This window comes from Poromitra crassiceps (genome assembly GCF_964638095.1).
Source record: "Poromitra crassiceps genome assembly, contig: HAP1_SCAFFOLD_1407, whole genome shotgun sequence".
Lineage (NCBI taxonomy): Eukaryota > Metazoa > Chordata > Actinopteri > Beryciformes > Melamphaidae > Poromitra > Poromitra crassiceps.
Window position 1 is genome coordinate 14679 of NW_028151004.1, and position 10381 is coordinate 25059.

At 44.7% G+C, this 10381-nt stretch overlaps 1 protein-coding gene across 1 annotated transcript; it reads left to right on the forward strand.

Moving 5' to 3' along the window:
* Window positions 1-1085: 1085 nt before the first annotated feature.
* Window positions 1086-9614, forward strand: LOC310771866 (sialoadhesin-like; the record flags this gene model as incomplete). The annotated part of the gene is made up of 9 exons (XM_083664373.1): window positions 1086-1180; window positions 4307-4528; window positions 4669-5037; window positions 5474-5692; window positions 6224-6493; window positions 6599-6868; window positions 7112-7199; window positions 7294-7357; window positions 9501-9614. Exons 2-9 carry the CDS (start codon window positions 4429-4431, stop codon window positions 9612-9614), a joined length of 1494 nt encoding a protein of 497 aa, XP_083520499.1. The 5' UTR covers window positions 1086-1180; window positions 4307-4428.
* Between the last annotated feature and the right edge of the window lie 767 nt (window positions 9615-10381).

Here is a 10381-nt window from a genome sequence, read left to right on the forward strand (position 1 = left end):
GCATCAGGGCTGAGAATTTCATTTAAATTTGCATTCAGTAAAAACAAGTTTGATGATACTATTCATGTGCTGATATATACGGTCGTTTGAGTGAAGCTGCAGTACTGCAGATAACGGTGTTTCATTGAGACTCTTCATGGGTCGTTTCTCATCTCACTTATCTGTACAATGTAAACAGTGGTGCTGTGAGCAGCACTGTGGTCATGAAAGCCTTGGTTCCAGCACAGAGTGCACCTGATCTGCAGAGGTCTGCCTCACTGTGGCTGAGCTCGCTCAACCATGTCTCAGCCTTTATTCTCCTCTCTTTTTGTCCACTCTCTCATGTTGTGAGGACAAATTGTCCCTTTGTCCCCCACATTCCACCACCTATAGCCACTTCTAAACATGAAGTCTGGACCATGTCCGGCTAGCCAGAGCAGGATATTTTCCGGTTTGACATGTCTAGACATGAGGGGTCTTTGTTTAGAAACAGCTGGAAATGGTCAGTTTTCTCTGTCAGTTTTCACCCCCCTCCCCCCCACCACCACTGAATCTCACAGAGTCCACCAGCTCATATGTGATAGTGACCTTAGACCTGTAACATGACCAGCACATGACAGCTGGTGATCAGAACTTGTCATTCTGAGGAGTTTGAAGCTTACCCACAAAACCCCCTTTCTTCTTGGTACTACGAGCCTCTCTGTTTGACTGAGCTGAGATGATGTAACTGTCAATGTGGTTATGGGAAATGTAGTCCAGGTCTCTAGCAGCTTCACATGCTGCAGATGAAAGTCTGTCCTGTAATGTGTTTGTGAATGTGATGTGGTTTGTGATGTGTTCTGTGTTACAGTGGTACAGCCTCAGGATGACTGGGGAGTGACTTACACTCCTACTGAGATCTGTGCCATCAAAGGATCTACAGTGGACATAAGCTGCTCATACCCAGCCTACCTAGATGACCTCACTGTCACAGTTAAGAAGACGCTGTGGTCTAAAGAGGAGGGTGGTGGTGAACCTGTGGATGTGACAACAGCCTCGGAGTATGCAGGTCGTGTGGAATATGGTGGCGATCAGAGGAACTGCAGCCTGAGAATCACAGACCTGAGAGAGAGTGACTCAGCTGTGTACAAGTTCAACTTCACAACAAACCATCCAGCTGGGAGCCATACTGCTTCACCTGGAGTCACTCTGACTGTCACAGGTAACTCTTTGATCAGACCATTTGTTACTTCAGTTACAAACAGCTCCACAATGAAGTGACTGAGGGGACAATTATTTTTATATCGTAAAACAGTAGGTTATCAGCCCTGTGTGCCAAGTTCTTATAGTCATAAATCTGTAATAACATTGTGTTTTGGTTAGGCGTCTATTCAAATGTTGAACGTTTAGAGTGTATAAGGACTTAGAACATTATGGTGGAACTTATATTTTGGATAATTGGGTGGTGAGCACTTCTGTTCTGGAAATGGCTCAGAAACCCCTTATTGTAAATATAGGTAGGAAAGCCATATCTAACTTATTATATTTGATTCCCCGTACTTTTAATATCCTTTGTGGACTCAAATAAAGCTCATGTTCTCTCACCACATGTGTCAGCTCAAACTACATACTTTTTAAAAGGCTGATGGTGAAGTGAGTTGTGATTAAGTGCACGTAAAGTTCATGTTATCAAGATCTCACTCCAGCCAGGCAACCCTGAACTGTTACAATAAGAGCACAGCTGCACAATCACACATGTGGAGATTCTGCTGCCTGCATGTAGCCTGCATGTAGCCTGCATGTAGTCTGCATGTAGCCTGCATGTAGCCTGCATGTAGTCTGCATGTAGCCTGCATGTAGCCTGCATGTAGTCTGCATGTAGCCTGCATGTAGTCTGCATGTAGCCCTCATGTAGCCTGCATGTAGCCTGCATGTAGCCTGCATGTAGTCTACATGTAGTCTGCATGTAGCCTGCATGTAGCCCTCATGTAGCCTGCATGTAGCCTGCATGTAGCCTGCATGTAGTCTGCATGTAGCCTGCATGTAGCCTGCATGTAGTCTGCATGTAGCCTGCATGTAGCGTGCATGTAGCCTACATGTAGCCTGCATGTAGTCTGCATGTAGCCCTCATGTAGCCCGCATGCAGCCTGCATGTCGTCTGCATGTAGCCTGCATGTAGTCTGCATGTAGCCTGCATGTAGCCTGCATGTAGCCTGCATGTAGTCTGCATGTAGCCTGCATGTAGCCTGCATGTAGCCTGCATGTAGCCTGCATGTAGTCTGCATGTAGTCTGCATGTAGCCTGCATGTAACCTGCATGTAGTCTGCATGTAGGCTGCATGTAGCCTGCATGTAGTCTGCATGTAGTCTGCATGTAGCCTGCCCTGCATGTAGCCTGCATGTAGCCTGCATGTAGCCTGCCCTGCATGTAACCTGCATGTAGTCTGCATGTAGGCTGCATGTAGTCTGCATGTAGGCTGCATGTAGCCTGCATGTAGCCTGCATGTAGTCTGCATGTAGCCTGCATGTAGCCTGCATGTAGCCTGCATGTAGCCTGCATGTAGTCTGCATGTAGCCTGCATGTAACCTGCATGTAGTCTGCATGTAGGCTGCATGTAGCCTGCATGTAGTCTGCATGTAGTCTGCATGTAGCCTGCCCTGCATGTAGCCTGCATGTAGCCTGCATGTAGCCTGCCCTGCATGTAGCCTGCATGTAGCCTGCCCTGCATGTAGCCTGCATGTAGTCTGCATGTAGCCTGCCCTGCATGTAGCCTGCATGTAGCCTGCATGTAGCCTGCCCTGCATGTAGCCTGCATGCGCCAGAGGACAAATGTAATGGCTGTTTGTCATCTTTATTTTTTGGAAGTGGTATTTTTCACAAAATAAAAACATGGATTGATAATTAAATGTCCTGTGTAATAGTGTAATAGAGACAGTCCGCATGTCTGGGAACGCCCATACAGGCTCTAAGAACGCCCACAATAGGCGCTGGGTTAGCTTGGGGGCGGGGTCAGGGTGGGGTAAATTCCCCCATTCTATCCATTCAGCAAAGTTAGAATTTAGCTGATAGCCCAGCCCAGGCAGACACGATCGGGGATTTAACCACCGCAGTAAACGCACATCTGAGCAGACGTCTTGTGTTCTGCTCTAGAACCCCCAAACCTGTAGTTTAGAGCCGCAGCACCGTCTTTTGGTGAGTCAGCCCATGAGATATATCGGCGGTTTTACCCCACTCGCGGGCCAGCCGTTTAACATTTTGTGGGCGTTCCAAGACATGCGGACTGTCTCTATATACTATAGCAGCAGTGTTTAGTGAAGACTAAATATCAAAGACTGGATGCTGCTGAGAAAGATTGGAGGGTTCAACTGTCTTCAATTGTGCCAATTAACATCTGAGAGCTTTGTGCAAAGATGCAGGCCATCGGAGAGAGAGAGAGGGAGAGAGAGAGGGAGAGAGGGAGAGAGAGAGCGGGAGAGAGAGAGAGAGAGGGGGAGAGAGAGACAGGGAGAGAGAGAGAAAGAGAGGGAGAGGGAAAGAGAGAGGGAGAGGGAGAGAGAGAGGGAGAGAGGGAGCACGCGTGCATGTGCGAGAAAGAAACAGTTGATGCCCACCAATAGCGATACAGGACGATGGACACGCCTTCGCCCTGTCAGCTCTGCCCCGCTGCTGCAGCTTGGTTGGCTGCATTGCTGTATTTCCGATTTCGAAATGGTCCCTCCTTTCCTCGCTGCCGTCCATCGCTCATGCGAAAAAAATTTTTGGATGATGGCGAAGGCTGGATGCACCCTCTCTGCCTGTGATTGGCCTAGCATCAAACATTCATCCAATCACATTCGCTTGGCTATCCCGTCGCTCATGCGCTCACCACCTTGCAAAGCATGCTGGGATACCTGGCGTCAGGACATAGCAAACGACAAAAGGAGGGGCCAAAATCATAATAGACCAATTGAACACGGAAATACAGCAAGGCAGCCAACCAAGCTGCAGCAGCGGGGCAGGGCTTGACAGGGTCCTTTGACACACACACACACACACACACACACACACACACACACACACACACACAGACACACACCTCCCTCTCATTGGTCTCGCGCGCAGAATGGACATCTCAATTTGTGGCATTATTTGGGAAAAGCTGTTCTTGTTGATGGGGGCTCAGACTCTCTATGGGAGCCAAGCCCCCCATAACTCAAACCCTGTGTGTGTGTGTGTGTGTGTGTGTGTGTGTGTGTGTGTGTGTGTGTGTGTGTGTGTGTGTGTGTGTGTGTGTGTGTGTGTGTGTGTGTCTGTGATTGAATTATTGTTTAGTCTCTAATGACATTTCTGTTCCATGTTCACATATCAGATCTCCAGGTGCAGGTGAACACATCAACAGTCTATCCTGGCTATGCAGAGCTGAAGTGTCACAGCAGCAGCTGTCCTCTAGCTGGTGGTGCTTCCTATGTGTGGTACAGTGAGGGAAACAGAATGAAGGAAGACACGTCTTCTGTAACAGGCTACTTTGGTCCTTCACCGAGCATTTCCTGTGCTGTAAAAGGACTTGAGGACTTCCGCTCTCCTGCAGTGTGTGAGTTTACTCCACAGTGTGTCACTAACATAACACCACCTGGTGGACACCTTTACCTAATGCACTGTAGCATGACTGCATGTATTTAAAATATGTCATTCTAACAGTAAAAAGTTAAAAACCCTTTTTTCATTTGTCAGGTGTCGACGGTCAAACCTGCAGCAGAGTGACTTACACCAACAGACACATCTGTGCCTTGAAGGGCTCATCAGTGAACATTTCTTGCAGATACAACAGTTATTTATTTGATGTTAAATCTAAATTGTGGTTCAGTCCCACACATAGTGATCGATGGCAGCGTTCCTCACAGCCTGAGGACCTTAGTGAGGACTCAGAGTATGCAGGTCGTGTTCAGATGATTAACACAGAGGAGACAGCAAAGAGAGGAAGCTCCACTCTGAGAATCACTGACCTGAGAGAGAGTGATTCAGACCAGTATCGCTTCATGTTCAAAGAACAGTACGCTCTATGGGGAAATGATTTTCCTGGAACAACTCTGACTGTCACAGGTACTGTTGAACACAAACTGATATATACAACAGCATTAGGTATATTTAAACTAACTGATGACAACTGCTGGAGAATACTGTTAAATATTGTGAGAACATTTTTAAGGTAAAATGCATTGATATATGATCACCATGAATGTGTGTAGTCCCCATTCAGAGATGTATTAGATGATGCATTTCATTTTGTAATTCTTTACAGTATTAACATCTACAATAAGAATTGTAACTACTGTTTTGAGTGTGTGTGTGTGTGTGTGTGTGTGTGTGTGTGTGTGTGTGTGTGTGTGTGTGTGTGTGTGTGTGTGTGTGTGTGTGTGTGTGCGTGTGTGCGTGTGTGTGTGTGTGTGTGTGTGTGTGTGTGTGTGTGTGTGTGCGCGCACGCGTGCGTGTGTGTGAGATCTCCAATGACATTTCTGTTCCATGTTCACATATCCAGATCTCCAGGTGCAGGTGACCAGATCCCAGTTCTCTACCCAGGCAGAGCTGAAGTGTCACAGCAGCTGTCCTCTAGCTGGTCGTCTTTCCTACGTCTGGTACCAGAATGGACAGACAATTAAGGAAGAAACTTATTCTTCTTATAAAGGCAACTTTGGTCCTGAAGACAGCTATTCCTGTGCTCTACACGGATATGAGGCTTTCCCCTCTCCTTCAGTGTGTGAGTTTACTCCACAGTGTGTCACTAACATAACACCATAAAGCCTAATGTACTGTACTATAACTGCATTATGTTAGAATAGCTAGGCTGTAATATCTTGCTACAATCTGTGTTGTGTGTCATGTTTTCCCTAATGTTTGTTCTATATCATTATATATATCTATATCATGTGTTCTATGGTTGATTGTTGATCAGTTATATTCATCTAATTTTCTGTAGTCCTTGTTAGACATGTGTATGATAAAGAGCCATGTAATAAATACAAATGAAATTGATTTAATATGGGTGTGACCCCAGTGGGAATCCCCCCACCCCCCCAGTTAGTCTATCTGAAAATGTGTCTCTTACACAATTCAGTTATTCAACTTTTGCACTTCATCAACATAACTATCAGCTTTGTTCACAAGCTGCTTCTCTAACCTTCAGGATCCTGACATCTCACAGCTATGAACTATTAACCATTTCAACAGGTTCTCTGATAAAACACATCCACATCTTAAAGTTAATGTTTGTTCATATACTTTCTTCCAGATGGTCTGAAGGTCCCCTCAGTGTTGGTGAGTCCCTCTGGTGAGACAGTGGAGGGCAGTTCAGTGACTCTGACCTGCAGCAGTGATGCCAACCCAGCAGCTACTTACTCCTGGTACAAGAAGAATGGAGATCCAGAGCAGAAAGCTTTGAAAGCAGGAGCACAGCTTGACTTGGTTTCCATCCAGTCCTCTGACTCTGGAGAGTATCACTGTGTAGCTGAGAATGAGCTGGGGACAAAGAGGTCTGCCTCTGTCTCTGTCAATGTGACATGTGAGTGAAATACAACTAATGTAAACAACTAACTACTAATTGTTTATGTGTCATTGTTACAACACATCCTTATTTCATTAATCCATGTTAATCCATGTCCTCCAGATGGTCCCAGGAACATCTCAGTGTTGGTGAGTCCCTCTGGTGAGACAGTGGAGGGCAGTTCAGTGACTCTGACCTGCAGCAGTGATGCCAACCCAGCAGCTACTTACTCCTGGTACAAGAAGAATGGAGATCCAGAGAAGAAAGCTTTGAAAGCAGGAGCACAGCTTGACTTGGTTTCCATCCAGTCCTCTGACTCTGGAGAGTATCACTGTGAAGCTGAGAATGAGCTGGGGACAAAGAGGTCTGCCTCTGTCTCTGTCAATGTGACATGTGAGTGAAATACAACTAATGTAAAAAACATCTAAACACTTTTGATCTGTCAACTCTTGTCTTCTTTATGAATGAGGGAAAGGTTTTGCTGATCATGTATATTTGATCAGCTGTGCCCTGCTTCACTTTCACAACTGGGCACTGTCCAGTACAACCAGGGGCGCAGTGGAGGGTCAACACAAGTCAACTCAGTGTACATCAACATCCTCAATCCTGTTCCTATGTTCATCTGATCTCTTCCAGCCCCATGGAAATTAACAGCTGCTGTAACTACGACTCTTCTCCTGGTCATCCTCCTCCTCATAGGTCTATTTGTCTTCCTATGGATTAGGTGAGCAATTCTGTTTCACTGTGGTTATGTTCACTTGGGCATTTAAAATCCACTGTGTTCAGGAATTCAGTTGTTCATTCATTCTCCTAACCAGAAGGAAGAGGGCCTCCCAACAACCATCTGGACCTGGAGGAAGACCAGACAACAGGCAGCAGCAGGTGAGGAAGAGGAACTAAACAAGTCCAAAAAGAAAAGTACTTTCCTCCTGCAGTCTGGCTCCTCAGTTCAGACTGCAGAGTCACTCTGTGTCTTCCAGCAGGCTACAAGTTGACAGCTCATCTGACTGAGTTTCACTTCATCTCTCTTTCCTCTTCTTCACCCAAATAAATCCTCCTCTTCCTCATCTTCCTCCTCTTGCACTCAATCAACTTCCTCTCTTGTTTATTACAAACTTTTCTACCTTTTCTTCCTGCCTTGTGTTCCTTTACGACCTCTTCTGTCATAAATTAGCAAATTATTGAGACAGGAATCTTTATTTCTTCATCACTGTGGGTGGTGTATTTTTGACCCTTTCAATCCCGGTTCCTTGTCATGTTGGTGAATTTAAAAAGTGTGTTATACTTTTGCATTCATTCACATTTGGTCTGAATATGATTCAGCTAAATGTCTGAAATATAATATACTGTACACTACAGTATGTCTGCAGTGGGGTTGAGGTTCACCACTCAAATTGAACAGAACAGAATTCAATCCACAAATGTTACTGTTTTGAACAAAAAGGCCTTAATGGGGCAACTTTATGGACCTCTATTTCTTCCCAGGCCGCAGATTACTCTTTCTTAAATAACATCACATTTCTGTGCTATTTATTCGAATTTAGCCTAGAAATCTGATCTTATTATTCAAGATTAATAATTTCCTAATTCCTACCAGGAAAACGGTCTGATTGTAGAAAAGATAACCCACTTGAAATGAAATGACAAATGTTTCATTAGGTTTATCGTTTTTTTTTTGCTACTGCCATACCTAGTAGATTATAGTTTTATAAATAAGAAGAAATGGGGGAGCACAAATTACTATATTTATATTGTTGAATATTGGTCAAAGCCTACTCTTTCTTAGCACCATATGCTATTGGTTGAAGATGTAAGTAGGTATAAGGGAGCAGATTGAAATTCCATGGGGTTTTTGTTCCTAAAGTTTTCTAATGGACAACATGCATACTCTATCGTTTATATTTGCCAACCATGCACTCAAGGTCCCACTCCTTTATTAAGCTTTTTTTTAGGTTTGTTTTCTCTATGTTCATATTTTAACTAAGCCCGACGGACCTGGTACCAGGTCCACCCCACCCCCATACTTATGGGAATTCATCAATATGATTAATTGTTGACATCCCTATTACCATTGTATGTCAGGTGTGCTGTCATGTCTTGTGACCTTGCTAAACTTTATATTGTTTGTTGCAGATTCCACTTTCTGCTCCAGCCTCCAGCTCCCAGCCAGACTCCACCTACCAGAGCCTCAGTCCAGCCACCATGGATCATCAGAACCAAACATCCTCTACTCTGCAGCCAGACTCCACCTACCAGAGCCTCAGTCCAGCCACCATGGATCAGAACCAAACATCCTCTACTCTGCAGCCAGACTCCACTCACTGTGGGTGATGTATTTTTAACCCTTTCAATCCTGGTTGCTTGTCATGTTGATGGTGGTGAATTTAAAAAGTGTGTTATACATTTGCATTTATTCATATTTGGTCTGAATATGACTCAGCTAAATGTGTAAAATATAACACACTGTACAGTATGTCTGCAGTGGGAGGGTGAGGTTCACCAATCAAATTGAAGAACACAGTTCAATCCACAAATACGTTAGTGTTTTGAACAGAAAGGCCTTAATGGGGCATTAATTAGTCCAAACACTTTATGGACGTCCATCAGAGACCAGTGGGAATTGCAACGATATCAAGAGAACTGATTTCTTCCCAGGCCCTCCCATCCTCTTGCAGCTAATTATTTTTCCTAAATGACATCAATTTATAGACTATTTATTAGAATATATCCTAGAAATCTGATATTACTATTCAAGTCAAAACAACGGCCATTTGGTGTAATCTGTGGATTCCTGACAAAAAAAGTCTGATTGTAGAAAAGAGAACGCACTTGAAATGAAATTACACATTTTTCACTACACTGCGGCTATTTTTGTTTTTTTTTACTCTTTAGCACTCTGTCCTTGATATGCACATTAAACAATATAGTAGACAAAGATCTTTATAGATTATAACCATTTTATTACCGTTGTATTTACATGTTCTACCTGTTTTAGTTAATGTTATGAACATCCTCTTATCTTCAGAATGCACTAATATATTTCCCTCCTCTCAGAACCAGCAGCCAGGAAGCTGATGACGATCCATCTGAGCTGTACAGCAAAGTCCACAAACCCAAGAAGACAAACCCCAGAATCTGAACACAACATGACTTCATGGGCTATTATGGACCTTTTTCACCAGCAGCCAGGTTGTGTCTAAAAGGCAGGAAGTAACACAGGTGCAAGCAAAACATTAATGAGGGTTTCCAACTTACAATCCATTCAGGTGTTCTGGTGCCGGGGCGCTCGTTAATGTTTTGGTTGCACCTGTGTTATTCCCTGCCTTTTAGACACAAAAAAGCCGAGATGAAAAAGGCGAATCAAGACACAGCATTATTCAATCTTCATTTAAGCAGGTAGCCATAATGAGACTTAAAATGTGTTTGTCAGGAGAGACCAGGCCAAGAAGGCAGCATCATGACAACCATCAAAGTGAAGGATAGAAATACAATGTACATATGAAGTGCTTGTGGATTTGGCAGGACTGGAGGCTGTACTGGGGCTTTGTTGCAGAGGTGTGTGCTGCTGTCTTTGTGTGGGCTGTTTTGGCTTGTTAGTGGTGTGGTGCGGGGGGTGCTCTTTGTGTGGTGCGGGGGGTGGTCTTTGTGTGGTGCGGGGGGTGCTCTTTGCCTCTCGGGGGGTGGCGGGGTGCTCTTTGCCTCTCGGGCAAAGAGCGTGTCATCGCTGTGCGTGGTTTGTTCTTGATGGGCAGGGGGTTTGGGGCAGTGTCAGTGTCTTGGCTGTGCCTTATTTGATTGGTTGGTGCTGCCTTGGGTGGAGTCATTGGTTCCTTTCGGGGGAATGGAGTTTTCTCGGCTCCAAACTTTTACACTTTTAAGCTTTTGAACTTTTGAATGGCAGTGTAT